Raw genomic sequence first — 15,477 nt, 5'->3', positions numbered from 1 at the left:
CTCCCCCCCCCCTTTGGGTTTCTCCCTCTCATCAGAGGAACAACAGGGCGAATATCGAGACAAAAGTCTTTCCAGGGTTAATCACGACCTTCCACGGGTGTCCTGGAGCTGGTGCCGTCAGCCAGTCGGTTCAGCACCAGACCCGGAGCTTTCCCCGCAAGCCACATTAGGGACTACTTGTTGCGGTTGCGACGACAACTGAGTCTAGGCCCTCGAATGATTTCCTCCAAACAATGGCTGGCTGGATGCCGCTGCGTCTTTAGGCTTGGCGAGGCTGGAGGATAGGATTGCAATAAGTTTGTCTAGACTGTGTAGCACAAGCAGAATGAAGTGCTAGATCGATGAAGGGGGTCGATATGAACCTGCTAAGTGGATGGTGCTGGCATGTCGATTTATGAGGTTCGTGCGGTCTTCAACTGCCGGCTCTACATATTTTACATAGTCTTGCGATCATGATTTGATATCCAAGAGGTAGAGATACTTTCATTATGCTGGCCTGATGGAAATTGCTGCTGAAAAAGGCAGACCAGACTGAAGCCCAGAGCTGCTAGATAGCTGGGCCAGCCGGGTCCTCGTCCCTCTTACTGTTCTCACAGTACTTCGGACTGATACATCGACGGAAGGGATTCTTGGCTTCTAAGGTTGGACAAAGCATATGCCCGTGCCCGTGGTGGTGTTGCGATCACGATCAGGGAACGTCGGATATCGGAAACCAGGTAAGCAAGAACAGGTCGACACCGCTCGCCATTAACACATGGCCGCAAGGACAACACGATCGCACGGGAGAACAGACCAGACATTCAGAGCCCCGTGCACTGAGGTTTGCCCAAGAATTCATGGAGCCATGCTCCGATGATACAGAATAAGAAAAAATTCTGGTCCCAGGCAGAGCGATCAATGCCTGCTGATGATCAGACGACGAATTCGGGCCTAACAAAGTTCACAACGCCAAGGTACATGAGGTTCAGAAAGTGGTCTATATTCTAACACTAATCATTACAATTATTCTGCCCAGTGCGGCAGATAAAACTTGACATTTTCGTACACGAGGAACGTGACCCACGTAGCAGGCATTACCCTCACCACTCCTGGCATCAGGCCGCGGTAGAAGCCCCTGAATCCCTCTTCCTGCCATATCCTCCTGACCACTCCTCTGATTCCACGCCCAAACCGCTCGTCAGCGTCGTAGTTTTGTAATCTGCTCCGTAACACTTGGTAGGGGTAAGTTACGGCACCTGCCACCAGTTTCGAAACACTCGAAATGACCACCGTCGCCTCGTTGCTCAACCTCCCTTCGTTGTCGCCCTTCTGCCTTCTACCCGCGAAGTACACCTGTTTCGCAGGCTCATACACGGCAAACTGCACGGCGCCATGTGAAACGCCGATGAGGCTCACGCCGAGGCCACGGTAGAAGCCCCTCAAGCCCTCGGAGCGATACAGCTGGCGCGCACCGGACCACATGTTCGTATAAGCACCCGCGGCAGTGCGATCAGAGGACAGCATACGGGTCTTTAGCACCCACACGGGGTTTGTGAGAACTTGCGTAAGAGCGCCGGCAAGGGCAGATGAGATGAAGAAGTCCTGCGAGGAGAGAACGTCCTTTGTGGAACTTCGCGCATCTGCGCCTGAGCCGCGGGAGGTTGGCAGCGGCCCGGCTTTCCAGTAGGCGATGGCGCGCTCAACGCGGTTCTTGAAGAAGAAGAAGGCGGACCAGCTTGATGCGTTGCCGATCAGGTTCGGCGTCAGACCGCGGTAGAGCGAGGCGATGGGGTGAGGGTTCTGCGTGAGGCTACGGATGAGTGACATTGTCGTCAGTGAGACTGACGGGTTGGCGGCGCTTCGATGAACTTTGGTTATGTTAGAAGAACTCAAGTATCGAAGAAAAGTTTAAAATCAAGATATTTCGACTCACTTTGCATCCGCGTCTTGACGATATCAAGCGGATGAACTACCAGAGTCGCGACCGAGCCGGCCGAGAGTCCGGCGACGGACTCGACGAGCGCGGGAGAGAGGCCCGCATGTTTGCTGTCTGACATAGAAACGAGACTCTTGGTCACATTGCAATCTTCGGATTTCACCGTGCCTCGTGCACACTTTTCATGCGAGCTCTTGATGAGAACGAAGTCGAGAGCTCAAGTGAAGCTTTGGTGTGGCTGATGCCCCAGCTTACAAAAAATTGCTACGTCATTTTAGCTTATAAAATTGCGGCTCCGCAACGGGCCCCTTAGAGCTCCAGCCACAACCGCCTCCTTTGCCTGCTCATGGTGACGAGAGAACAAGACGTCAATGACTTCCGATGCATGATGAATTTGCTCTTACTGGGTGCGACCGTCATCATCGCGAATCATTGGCACAGCTCACACGTGGTCACCAGGACTAGTGGCTTGAGAGCCGCTTTGAGGAGCCAAAGTGAGATGTTACAATCCTCAGTTTACATCATCATCCTTCAACCAGTTTTGGCGTGATTATGACTTCCGAACACCGCTTTACTGCCTGCAAGCAGTTTTAAGTCTAGAGTACGGTTGCCGTTGCCGCCTCTGGCTGGAGGCATGCTGGACATCCTTCGGGCCAAGATCGTAAGAGGATTACTTTAATGACTGATGCCATTGAATACCATTTCGCGCCGCAAAGGAGCTTGTGTCGTCAGAGAGGTTTCATTTGATTACATATCTAGTTGTACAGTTCGTTGAGGTCGTGACCTCCACCTCCCTGGTCCTCCATACCCGGGATCCAATGTCTCAACCCTGAAATGTCGGCTTGCCTGAAGGTAATTCCGAAAGCCTTTTTATAGTACATGAAGTCGATGCTGAGGCGCGTGGTATCTAAGAAAGGGGGGAGAGGAGGCTGCGATGAGTTAGCTAGCGGGCTCAACAAACAACACTTTGCTAATGCAACGTACCGGATGAAAGGCGGGCGGGGCTCGCTGCGAGTGTAGCCTACAGCCATCATGTTAGTATTCAAGTCGCTTAGCATTTACGAGATTCAAGGCGTTGTCCGTACCGAGGTAGAGGACTAGGGGAAGGTAGCCACTGCGAATTGTTAGCAACGTGCATATGACGAAGGGTAATGATGGAGACTCACTAGTGAATGGCGATGCGGGAGATCTCAATGATCTTGCCGATGCGCTCCTGTGGATGAAGTGGTGAGCTTCTGCTTGATGCGACAGCTTGCGGACTACCTGTAGACATCATCGTACCTTGGACTCTTCGGAGAGGGCGAACATCTTGACGGATTGGATGCAGTGACAGAGATATGGATTCGACTAGACTTTCCGATCAATGCTTGATGATCCTGTTCGCCGGGGTTCGCGGTTTCTCGTCGTCGTCGTGCGTCTGGACGGGCGAGGGTGGATGCGCTGGAAGCTGAGCCTGAACTTTTTCTCAACTAGCCGGAAAAATCGTGACGATTAGTGGAGCCGGAACAACCACGCAAGCTTTCTTATCGGACCTTGAACTACGATAAGGTACGTACCTTTGGCAGCTCGACCGCGTCCAGACGTCGGCCAAAATTTCCAGGCAGTCTGCTGAAGGCTGGACACGGCTACGACACTCGCCTCATACAAGCACACATCTAGCGACGCCATTTTTCTTTTGGAATCTCTGTCGCTTGAATCGCACGAAAGTGTCCCAACGACAAAATGGCGCAAAACAGGCATTGGTGCGTTTCAATCCCTCTGGTCCGCAGCAGAAGCTAACCACTCGATTTAGGGAACAAGACAAAGATGCGACTATCTACATCGGTAACATCGACGAACGTGCGAGCCCGGCGATGATATACGAAATCATGCTGCAGATGGGCCCTATTCACAACATTCACATGCCGCGCGATCGTGTGACTCAGAACCACCAGGGCTTCGGTTTCGTCGAGTTCCGTACCCCAGGCGACGCGGAATATGCTGCCAACGTAATGAACGGCATTAAACTATACGGCAAGTCACTGCGCGTCAACAAAGCCAGCGCAGACAAGCAGAAGCAAGCTGAGGTCGGCGCCGAGCTATTCGTTGGTAACTTGGACCCCATGGTCGACGAGAAGATCCTCTACGACACTTTCTCGCGCTTCGGCCCCCTCATCAGTCTGCCCAAGGTCGCGAGAGAGGACAGCGGCAACTCCAAGGGCTTTGGTTTCATTTCTTACGCCGACTTCGAGAGTTCTGATGCAGCGATCGCCAACTTGCACGGACAGTATATTCTCAGCAAGGAGGTGTCTGTCCAGTATGCCTTCAAGAAGGACGGTAAGGGTGAGAGGCATGGTGACAAGGCCGAGCGTGAGCTGGCTGCACAGGCGAAGAAGAGGAACATCGTCCCCGAGATCCAAGCGGTCCCACCAGCCTTCTTGATGAACGGCAACGGCCCGCCAGCTGGCGGCGTACCTGCTGCTCCTGCTGGTTTCGACCCCGCAAGCGGCCTGCCAGTCCCAGTCCCTACTCCCGGAGCCCCCGCCGGTTTCGCACCCCCACGAGGACCTGCACAGTACAACGCGGTACCAGCGCCTCCGAACCTGGGCGGTCCTGGTATGGGACGCGGTACGGTTCTCCCGCCTGCACCGTCTGGTTTGCCTGCGCGCCCTCCCCAAGTCCAGAGCGGCTACACCAACCCCGCCGATTTCCACCCCGGGGCCCCTGGCTTCCGCCCACCCAGCGGCGGCCCCCCTCCTCAAGGCTTTGCGGCGCCTCCGCCTAACTTTCCCGTTCCTCCTCCAGGACAAACCGGAACGCCCCCAGCTCCTCCTGGATTCATGCCGCCTCCGGGCTTCAACCCTCCTGGTTTTCCTAGGCGATGAAAGGTCAAAGAAGGGAATCCATCACTCGGTCCAGTACTCGGAAACCAGATAGGGCACATCACTTGAATACGGAGCAGGGCGTTAAAGGATAAGGGCATTACAGGAGTTGTTTCAATAACAGGTTGAAAAGATTGCAATGGTCTGTCGTCACTGTGAACGGACGGGTTCAACCATTGCTAACATTTGTTCAGACACACTTTGAGCTGTCACAATTACCATCGTATTCTGGAAAGAGCTTGCAATGCTAAGGGAGTCAACTTTACATTCGTGAGAAGCATAGTCTTATCAAGCGAAAGGTACCAAGCGGCTCGAAAAACCTTAGTCACAAGGGCCCTGCGATGAAATGGAAATTCGCTTCCGCCCATAGCCATAATGAATATATGCCATCTGTGTACTTGAATTACACAGCAAATCTCAATCTTGATGTCGTCTGGCCAACTTCGGTGATGTCTTTGCGAGTACATCCACTTGATTTTGACATGTTTTGTCTCATGCGAAAGACCAACAACAACAACGTAATGTCCCTCACTACTTTATAATTAGATTCATAATCGTATTTTCTTTGTGCACAGAGTATGTAGCATCTCCCCTCATGAGCTATATAGCAATGGGTATACTTATTCCCAGAGATATCTAAATGACCAATTTAGTCGGTTGCGCCACACGGTCATGCAAGATGAAAGGAAGGATTCGTCAGAGATGAATAGCCAGGATACGTCGTCAAGTCCTGAGCTTCTATTTTTACAAGTGATTATATACAGTCGGTTACATGGTATTTTACAATATTTTATATCGTTCATGAGTCTTTGCTCGCCGGCTTCTCGCCATCCGCACCTTGGCCCTTTTGTTTCTTATTCTCTGGCGTCTCCTCCGGAGGCGGCGTCCACTGGTCCTTGTAGCCAAAGGCTTCCTCCCACGTCATGGGCTCGTCTCTACCGACGACATAGACAGGCGCTTTCTTGGCCAACTGGTCCATCTTCGCGCGATACTTGCGGCCGTTGTCGCTCATTGACTTCAGTTTGCCGCTGAACATACTGTACCACTGCTCCTCCCTATCGTCGTCTCCCTTGCTGAGCGCCTTCCGTCGTCTCGCCTTGACTGCTTTGTATATCCTCTGCGCCCGTTCTTCCGGTAGTTCCTCAAGGGAATACTCTAGAGACCAAGACCACCAATCATGATTGCTGCTCGGCCGCACCACATCCTGTCCGTTGACCTTGTTCCGCACCGTCAGGTGCATTCCAATGATTTCATCGTCAGAACCCTCCTCTGCTTCCGCCGCTGCTTCCGCTTCCTTTGTTTCCTGGCCTGCCGTTTGGCTTTCCGAGGTCTTGTCTGTCTTTGGTGACGTTGCCGGTCGTTCGACAGCCTGTCCTGAATCCTCGGTAGATGGCACAGATGCATCTCCAACCTCTGACGCTGCCGTAGTAGTCGAGTCGCCTGCGGATTCTTTCGACTTGGCCACAAGTTCGGACAGAATTCTTCCAAAAGTGCGAAGCTTCGAAACATCAGATACAGTCTCTTCTTCAGCTCTCTCGACCTCCTCGAGCTCGGGCTTCTCATCTACGCTTGTGGCTAGGCGCAGAATGAGCTCTTTGAGACCAGTATCGCGAAGGCTACGTGCCTCAGAGTCCTGCTTCTTCACACTTGCGGAAGATGGCTCACCCGACTCCTGCAACATCTGCGCTTCAGTTGCCTCAGCGTTCACTCGGGCTACATCGCTGAGTGTTCCGTCGCTGGCAGTCGGTTTCTCCTCTTCCGCAACGCTTAGCTCGCCTCCCTCGCCAACCTTGAATGCCAAAGTACCAGTCTCAACGTTTGCTGCGTCAGACCTCTGAAGGTCTTCCGCATCGTTGTCTGTTTGATTGCGAGTGAGAGCTTCAAGCAAGGCGTCAACATAACCTCGGGCTTCCTCCTGAGTCCTCGCTTTCAGCAGCCCGCTCTGCTTGAGGGCATCTTGAATTGCCTCGCGAACATGGTCAACACCGAGAGCATCGTCTTCAATCGCCGCTTCCACTTTCTCCTGCATTTCCTCCCAGAAAGCCTGGGTCTGCCGCTGCTGGTTCCTGGTCTCATCTACACCAACGGCGTCTTGCTCCTCGCTGGCTGGCTGCTCAGCCTCCGAATCGGCATCTTCAGCCTCCAACCCTGTAGACTGGCTACTCGCTTCCTCTTCGACGAGGCCGAGCATCTTCCTCTCGTACTCGGCAATCTTCACCTGCTGAGTAGATTGAATCTTCTCAATCTCCTCTGGCGTAACAGGCTTTGCGAAGATATACATGAGTGGGGGGTCGGTTGGTCGAGTTTCAATGTGAAGGCGAATGGATCGGCCAGGGAATCGAGCAGTGGCACGGTCAAGAACCTTGTTCAGTAAGTGCAGACTTAGCTTGAACTCTAGGTCACCAAGAGCTCGGTTATCGGTTCCATGAAGGGCCAGATCCATCTCATTGATGCTCAAGTATTGGAATCCAAAAATACGTTGTGTGTTGTGATAGGCGACAAAGATGCCGTCCATTCGTCCCATACGTACTTGCAGAGAGTACTTGAGCATGGTGGACCTGATCATATCATAGTATTCGCGCTCAAAAGATTCCCATTGTCCGAATCGCTTGCGAATTTCGTAGCCAAGTCCTTTCTGGTATCCCTGCGCATCCATACGAATGGAGACCACAGATCTTGTCTTTAGATCAAACATGCCAGTACCAGGCAAGCGTGGATCATAAGCGTCCAGTTGAGAACGCATGAGGAAGTCTCCCATAGTCGTGAAATGAAAGGCCTCTTCGGCATTGCGCTCTTCCTCCGAGATTTGATCTGAGTTCTTTCGTCGATACCTCTCAAATTCGTCTCTTGACACCGTCAAAAGCTTTTCCATAGACTTTCCCAGCATGCTTAAAATGCTTCCAAAGTCGTACTCTTTGTCGGCATCAATGGCATAAACCCCATCACGAAGATGAAGGAACGTAGCTGATGGAGCCCTCATAATTTGGGTAAACTTTTCGGAATCCGCGTTGAATTGCTTGCTCATGGTTGATGCGTTAATCGGGCGCCAAGCAGAGAGTAAGAAATGGAAATGTGATAGCATTGCGGTCATGCTAGATGTTGATCCTGAATACTTCTTGCCTAGCTTAGAAGCAAGTGCGAATAAAGTGGTATCTTTCGACGACGTGACATACTTCTTGAGCGCATTGAAGTCGAACTCGTTGATCGGCATAATGTTCGCTAGGTACGGGTCGAAGTTGTAGACCTTGGAGTGCGGATCTTGCATGTGGTAAACTCCAGGGTTGAACAGGGCTCTGTCCAGTCCATAGGATAACCTTGGCACTTCAGGCATATCCGGAATCTCAATAGGCGTTAGCTCGAGGCTATTCCCTTGTATAGTCTGGACATTTAGCGGTACGGCCGGGGCTTTGCTCTTCCTCTTTGGCTTTGGGGCGGTTCCTGGGTCGGTTGATGCCGCTTTGGATGAGCTGGCAGCACCTACCGCAGACGCACCCGCGGCGACTGCAGCCGCAAAAGCAGGCACCTTAGCGCCGCGACCCATGCGACCTGCCAAAGTTGTCCAACTCTCAGCCTTCGGACTTTCGTCTTCGGACACGCCAAGCTCTTTTGATTGCTTGGAAGCATCCTTGGATGTCTCCGTAGGTGCCTCTGTAGACGTCTCCGCAGAGGCCTCCGTGGGTGCCTCCTTAGACGCCTCCTTAGTTGCCTCCTTAGATGTTGTCTTTGAAGCCTTCTTCGAGGAGGGTTTTGTCTCTGTAGTCTTAGCCTGTGTGGCATCGGTTGACTTTGGTGACGATGTTGCGCCCTTCGACTTCTTTGCTGGTTTTGCATCGGCGGCCTTCGGCGGGGATTCCGTAGTACTCTGTCGTTTCGTCAGGCTATCCAGAGGGATCTGTTGGGTATTCAGGACATTCTTCAGGACATCCAAAGTGCCATTGAGTATTTTGAGTCTAGTCCCAAGCTTTTCTGTCTGACGTTTGAGTGGCTGGTCGTGCTTTCGCGGAGCGTCGTCTTGCGCAGTGGTCTTTTTCAAGGCTTCCTCTTGCAGATCTGTCAACCTTGTGTTGATGGAGGCGTAGCTGCCTTCGATTCTCTTCAAGGACTCGAATACATGTTTGATAACGTCGGGGCCAACAAGCTCTTCAGGTTTTGCTTGTTCATCTGTCTCGGGGTCCTCCTTTAGCGCATTGGGCGATTTCGTTTTCTTTTTCTTCGGCTTTGGCACAGTTACGGATTTTGCTCGAGGCCGGCGAGGAGATCTTCCGCGTGAAGTCTGGTCGGTCTTCTGTTCGGGCTGCTTCGTGTTCGCAGTCTCGGGAGCAGCTGGTGCTTTCGCATCGTCTGAGTAGGCTCGGCCGCGCGCGATGGCGACGCTCTGAAAAGAGGGCTGCGATCTACATGATCTACATGATACGCAAACATACGGAGTCTTAAGATTTTGGAGACGGAGGCGGTTCGCACGAAACATGGCAAGAAATGTTGAAATCCCCAAGGCGCAACGGGGGGTTGTGCATGATGGAAGTGGGTTAGAAGCTGTTAGTCAATTTTTTTTTGTGCTGGTCAGTAGCTCCTGCAGAGGACGCGGTACATCTGCTTAACGCGACCAGGGGCGACTGGTCTGTGCTGGGTGGCCTTAATTACTGTTCATCCATATACGTACCGCTCCACATCTAACGTCACTCTTAAATGAGTAGGTCAATGACACAGATATATTTCTTGAACCGTTTCTCTTGCAATCATCACGTTTTAATCACGGGGCTAGACGGCCTACCGTTTACCAGTAGCCGTCTCTTACCCGGCAGCTAACACATGGGGTATTATGCTTTCCCAAACAACCACCAGCTCATGCCAGACCAGATACCGTTCCAGACGCCTTGTCCTATGCCCCGAACCACAAACCAAGCTCACTTGGGCTCACTCCTTGCCTGTCAACGCGTATGACGCATATTCCGTTGCTGTTTGGCGCGCTGCTTCTGCGTCCGCAAATAATGCCTGGACTTCGAAAGAATCGGCCAACATGCCATCCGCAACACTCATCCAGAGCAAGTTCCCACTCCGCTTTGCCTGCGTAGAGGCTGCTCTCGCGCTCTTAAGAGCCTGTTCGCCAACAACGTTATCAAACAGCTTATACCGCATAATGCTCAGGGCAATAGCCAAGCAATGTGTATTGCCTGTCACCTTTGAACCATTCAACGAGTTTGTTATGCTGGTCTTAATCTGATGCATCGATGGAGGTGGACTGGTGTGTGCTGTCGCTTGAACGAGGTTGAACGCAGTTCGAATGTCCGGATCTTGATGTTCAATGCAGATTGGTCGCAACGTATCCAGAAGATTAGTAGACGTGATTGGATCTTGATACGACAGATCTTGCAGAATCCATAATCGGTTCAGAGCGGCAAGTATGCACAATTCCAACTTCGCAGGTTTTCTGCCACCAAAGCCTCCTTGGCCCGCAGTGATGCTCAGTCGTTCATCTTCAAACAGAATAAGAGCTGTTTCCAGATCACCAGTGCCTTGGTGATAAACTCCTGAAAGATAGAGCGAGAACAGGTTGAAAATGTCGTTAACAGCAGGTGTGATGGCCTGCTGAAGTTGTGCGACGCACTGCTCAACCTTGGACCATTGACTGTGAGTTGCGAAGTACAACCCGGTAAGAACTTGCAAGTAACAGAATATTTCCGTCCTCCACTTGGCACTCTCAATGGACTGCTGAAGCGATGATCCAGAAATATTAGGTGCTACTTCTTTGTTCCCTGGAAACAAGTTAGCGGCGTTGTTGTGTAAAATTTTATACACAGACTCACACTTGGCCAACACTTCAAACCCTTCCTTCCAGAACTCATGACTTCTTCTAGACTCTGAGCCGGGCCTATACATGCCGGCCAGACCGCTGAAAGTATATCTGTAACAACTTAGTAAATATGGTCGATACATGTATATACATGTGCCACGGGACTCACGTCAAAACAATAATTTCCAATTTGTTTAGGAAAGTCATCACCACGTAATCATGCTCTGAAGACCCTGCTCGAAGAATCGCATTTGTGTCGTCGCTAATGGTGGCGGACGTAGCTGAGTGTTTATGAATTGGAATAAGAATCTCGGGATTCAAGTCGCTCCCATTCGAAGAGCCTATACTCTCGTCCAACTTTGATTGCAAAGCCTTGAGTTTGTGAATTAAAATGTCTGGAGTCTTTTGGTGCATGCTGCAGGCGAGATCCAGAAGCAGAGTTAAGATATCTAACTGCGGTATTTGTACTGACGGATCGAGTTGATACTTCGTGGCCTGAGCTAGGCACGTTTGCACACGCTCAATGGTGTCTGGTCGAATTGTTCTAAGCACAGACAAACCTTCAAGAAGGGATGCGAAAACAACCATAGCATGGTCATTTCTTTCGCTAGCCAGAACGGCGATGGCTCGAAGGTTCTCTAGAACAGCGGCATCAGGTGGACTGCCAGCATGGACATGGAATGTAGCCTTCAGCAGGCGAAAGGCGTAAACCCATTGGTAATGTTTGAATCTAATGCAATGAGTCAGTACATCGTCGAGGCCACGATCAGCAGTGATAATGGGACACACGTGAGGCAGTCGGATATGTTTTTGTCAATCGCAATGAAAGCGGCTTTCTGATTCCGTTGAAAAAGTACTTTGAGCAACAGGTATTGCATACAGTACTTAAGGTCGGCATATCTATGCTTGTGGGGAGTCAGTACCGTGCAGGGATTGTATGGCTTCCAGTTTCAACTAACCTTCTCGCAAATAGTGATGCCCTTGCTGAGTGCCGTCTCGGCCTCTTGTAAGTTCTCAGTCTCGTCACAGAGAATCGATGCGTATCTCAGTCGTGCTCTAGCCTCCTGTCTAGGTGACAATCGATTGCTCTGAAAAGCGGCCTCCAGGCAAGCCAGTCCGGTGGTTATCAGCTTTTGATATTCGCGCACTTGTTCCTCGGCCAGCGACGCAGCAACCTTTTGCACGCCACGCTTTGCCTTGTCGAAGCACTCTTCGGCCACATGTATAAGAATTGCAGTCGTATCGTACGACCTCGCTTTCGTAGAGAGAGCTGGCGAACCCCTCGATGATACAGCTGGCGAATTCATTGATGATATTGCTGGCGATTTCCTTGCTAGACTAGGAGACCTAGCCGGCTGGACGACAGGAGAGTTCGCGTGGTTCGGCTCGGGACTCAGCTGTACCTGAGAAGGTTCGACGAAGGTTTGGTTCATGACTGGTACACTCGGACTGTGACCCATAGCCGGTTGCGAATACTGGGCATATTGAGGGGCTGGCTGCGGGGGTTGAACGTGCTGCTGACGCGGTGACTGTTGAACCTGAGGTCGTGGCTGCGGATGAATTGGTTGTTGGAAATGCGGCTGATATTGGGGCTGTTGGTGCAGTTGATGCGGCGGTTGCGGCTGGTATTCGGTATACGTTGGTGTCGGCGGTGTCGGCGCGGGTGCGACAGCAAGGGCGGGTGACCGTATGGCTTGGGTATTCTGAGGAAACGAAGCGTGAGGGATATGAGGAGACACAAAAGGCGAGTTCATCACATTGCTGTGGACGAAGGGTTGTTGGGTCTGGTGGTGGGGGTAATGCGGCAGTGGCGCCGGCTGCTGGTGCTGCTGCTGCGGGAAGTTGCCGCCGTAAGTAGGATACTGTCCATAGCCGTTCGCATGCATATTCATCGGCGCAGGAACAGGAGGGATGGCGGAGGTAGGAACGGGCGATGGATGGAAGTTGCCGTGAGGTGTTGGCGCCTGCCCGATGCCGCCATACGCAGCATTCGGATAGGGTGGGTTCGGTCCGTTGGGGTTGCCATTGCTGTTGCCATTGCCGTAAGGGTCGCTGTACGTCTGGGGAAGGTGCTGCTGGCCATTAAAGGCCTGCCCCGAAGGCAATGAGCCCCGGTATGTCATCTTTGGGACTTCATAGGGAGCGCAGGCGTCAATACAAACAGTTTTGATGGCCGCTTTGTTGAATCGACTGGGCAGATTGTTGCGACGCGGTTGCTGTCCAATGGTTTCCGTCTGCAGGTCGCGAGGCTCACATCAGAGACGACTGGTTGGGACATCACCCCTGTATACCTTACATAATTCCACGTGCCGGGGGACAGAGCCCACCGAAGCGAAACGGTGGGTCGCGGAGCGGTGCACGGGGCACCCGACACATCCACGCCGAACTTCGAATTTGAACCCGGTCTAGAATGGATCAGGTATCCATCGATTAGTTGTCCTGGACATATTAAAATCACAACCACGCTGATGAAAGTTTTAAAGGGAGGGATCCGGACCCCAAATCTGCGAGCCCTGCAAGATGTGGTAAGGGGTGGCTGAGCACAGGACACCGGACCTTTGAGACTCGCCGCCTTACAGACACGGCGCCGGGGTACATTTACGATTGTCCAGTGAATGGGCTCAGGCGGCACATTTTGATTGGGTGGTAATAACTCGTGCCTCGGCTCAAGTGAGCTGCCACTTTCCAGGCTCTTCCTCTACTGCACATAGTACCACTAGTTTTTGCCCACCCCATTCCCACTCTCTTGGAACTGTGTCATTGTAACTACATAGGACCGAATCCCTTTTCTGTACGACGGGCAATCGGTGAACCCAGTGCCGATCTACCAAACATAGCGCACGACAAGTTCATTGGCGCCCTTCGGTGCAGTCCAAAAAAGACATGTTCTCCGGTCGCCTCTCTGCCGCGGTTGGTGTTTGTTGGTGTTTGTTGCGGAGGTCGCAAACATGGTACGGGGGCCCTTGGGGGTTTTTGGGGGCTCCACCGCCATGACTTATGTCTCCTCTGTCCATATTTCACATGGTGCATGTGTTTGACTTTTGATGAAATCTCAACTTCATCCCTCTTCTCTGACAAAGTGTTTTGCGCTTCACGTGTTCAGTTTCGTTCTCTAGTTCTTGTGCTGTCGCTGTAATAAAATTTGACACCCTCGCGGCGCCACCTTCGTCACCAACGCCATCCTTTCTTAATCCAACCTGTTCCGAACACTCCTTGCCCGAAAGCTCCGAATCATGGAGTGGATTGGCAGAGCCAAAATCAACTTCACGCATTCGCCGTCACCAGTAGGCCTTCAGGAGAAAGATGGCTCCAAAACCGATCTGCTCAAGGTCTGCGAAAAGGTCACACCGCCATGCCAGATGAACCCGCTTCTTTTAAACGGCCACCTGCAGACTATGTGGACAGCCACCAAGCAACACGGCCCTCCCGTCTACTATCGACGTAAAGTTTTCGAGGCGGACTCTGAAGCTTTCGAGGGCACTTTCGCCGTCGATTTCGTGACAGAGCCTTTTGAAGAGACAGACGAGAGTTTGCCGCCTCGTACTGTCTACTTTGAGGACCAGGAGTTTGAGACTTTGAAATCAGACGATGACCGGCCGCAGCTGGTTGTACTTCATGGACTGTCCGGAGGTTCTCATGAGATCTACCTTCGACATGCGATTGCGCCCCTGATCGATTCTGGGCGCTGGGATATTTGCGTCGTAAACTCGAGAGGCTGTGCCAAGAGCAAGTTTACCAGCGGCACTTTGTACAACGCAAGAGCAACTTGGGACTTCCGACAGGTCAGTTATCCGCAGTACTACTGGTGTGAAGATGGCTAATGTGATCATGGATATAGACGGTGAAGTGGTTGAGAGAAAAGTTCCCTAACCGACCACTCTTTGGCTTGGGTTTCTCGCTTGGTGCCAATATGTTGACAAACGTATGTTGGAGATTCTCATGAACCTTTGCCTTGACTGACCTCCCTTGTTAGTACTGCGGCGAAGAGGGAACCAACTGTCTGCTGACGGCTGCCATTGCTTGCTCCAACCCCTTCAACTTGGAAGTTGCCAACAAGGCGCTGAAGAGATCATTCCTCGGCAGGGAGGTTTACCAAAGAGTGATGGGAGGTTAGTCGGTTTTCTGGCCATTTCGTCCGTATGATCTCATTCACTCACACACTGCAGAAAGCATGAAGCAGCTCATCGCTGGCCACAAAGATTCGATTCAGAAATTCACCAAACTAGATCTTGAGCGTCTGCAAAAGGTCACTTATCTCTGGGAGTTTGATAGAGAAGTCCAGTATGCATTCCAAGATCATGAGTCTCCCATCAATTTCTGACTTCAATAGGTGCATCAGCTGGGGCTACCCCACCGAGGACGCTTACTACCGAGATGCGTCATCCTCTGATGCCGTCTTGGCCATCAGGATTCCCTTTTTGGCCCTTCACGCCACAGATGATCCGGTAAGTTTCCACTAAAGAGAAGCGCATTTCCAGACTAACAGGTGTGATAGATTGCTGTGGAGGAGGCCATTCCATATGAAGAGTTCAAGAAGAACCCTTACACTATTCTGTGCACTACTTCCCTGGGCGGTCATCTCTGCTGGTTTGAACCAGGTGGCGGGAGATGGCACGCGAAGCCGGTAGCGAACTTTTTCAACCACATGGCCTTCAACGTCGACCATAACTCGATGCCCCCCAAGACAAACGGACCTCCCGCCACGAACGGCAAGGCAGAATACCACTTCAACCCAGTGAGACACAGAATGGAAATCAAAGCCAGCAAGGCATAATCACATCAATTAGATTCGTACCAAAAACATACCATTAATGTATAGATAGAGTTTGCTTCTCATTTCATTGACATATATCAGAAGATATACAGAGCTATAGACAAGAATGAGACGAATAGACGGATTCGCCGCGAAG

General features: G+C 51.8%; 5 protein-coding genes across 5 annotated transcripts; 2 read left to right on the top strand and 3 right to left on the bottom strand.

Annotated features, from left to right (window-relative positions):
• Positions 1 to 1,002: 1,002 nt before the first annotated feature.
• On the bottom strand, positions 1,003 to 2,036 carry CTRU02_201812 (mitochondrial folate carrier protein; the record flags this gene model as incomplete). The annotated part of the gene is made up of 2 exons (XM_036729938.1): positions 1,003 to 1,847; positions 1,913 to 2,036. 2 exons carry the CDS (start codon positions 2,034 to 2,036, stop codon positions 1,003 to 1,005), a joined length of 969 nt encoding a protein of 322 aa, XP_036578472.1.
• A 634-nt stretch (positions 2,037 to 2,670) lies between these two features.
• CTRU02_201811 (tom7 family protein) lies at positions 2,671 to 3,223 on the bottom strand (the record flags this gene model as incomplete). Its single annotated transcript, XM_070203929.1, has 5 exons — positions 2,671 to 2,806; positions 2,900 to 2,936; positions 3,001 to 3,029; positions 3,082 to 3,128; positions 3,197 to 3,223. 5 exons carry the CDS (start codon positions 3,221 to 3,223, stop codon positions 2,671 to 2,673), a joined length of 276 nt encoding a protein of 91 aa, XP_070062511.1.
• A 414-nt stretch (positions 3,224 to 3,637) lies between these two features.
• CTRU02_201810 (splicing factor 3b subunit 4) lies at positions 3,638 to 4,779 on the top strand (the record flags this gene model as incomplete). The annotated part of the gene is made up of 2 exons (XM_036729936.1): positions 3,638 to 3,657; positions 3,708 to 4,779. 2 exons carry the CDS (start codon positions 3,638 to 3,640, stop codon positions 4,777 to 4,779), a joined length of 1,092 nt encoding a protein of 363 aa, XP_036578470.1.
• Positions 4,780 to 5,575: 796 nt separating this feature from the next.
• On the bottom strand, positions 5,576 to 12,690 carry CTRU02_201809 (mitochondrial membrane protein Pet127; the record flags this gene model as incomplete). The annotated part of the gene is made up of 7 exons (XM_070203928.1): positions 5,576 to 9,170; positions 9,695 to 10,529; positions 10,581 to 10,678; positions 10,737 to 10,848; positions 11,128 to 11,297; positions 11,357 to 11,472; positions 11,527 to 12,690. 7 exons carry the CDS (start codon positions 12,688 to 12,690, stop codon positions 5,576 to 5,578), a joined length of 6,090 nt encoding a protein of 2,029 aa, XP_070062510.1.
• A 1,110-nt stretch (positions 12,691 to 13,800) lies between these two features.
• On the top strand, positions 13,801 to 15,341 carry CTRU02_201808 (alpha/beta fold family protein; the record flags this gene model as incomplete). The annotated part of the gene is made up of 6 exons (XM_070203927.1): positions 13,801 to 14,349; positions 14,406 to 14,489; positions 14,541 to 14,676; positions 14,722 to 14,848; positions 14,898 to 15,012; positions 15,063 to 15,341. The coding sequence occupies 6 exons, from the start codon at positions 13,801 to 13,803 to the stop codon at positions 15,339 to 15,341; spliced, it is 1,290 nt and encodes a 429-aa protein (XP_070062509.1).
• Positions 15,342 to 15,477: the final 136 nt, after the last annotated feature.

Source organism: Colletotrichum truncatum (assembly GCF_014235925.2).
Source record: "Colletotrichum truncatum strain CMES1059 chromosome Unknown Contig_0001, whole genome shotgun sequence".
In the NCBI taxonomy this organism is placed as follows: domain Eukaryota; kingdom Fungi; phylum Ascomycota; class Sordariomycetes; order Glomerellales; family Glomerellaceae; genus Colletotrichum; species Colletotrichum truncatum.
Note: the sequence above shows the minus strand (reverse complement) of the source record. Positions and strands in the feature narration are given on the sequence as shown.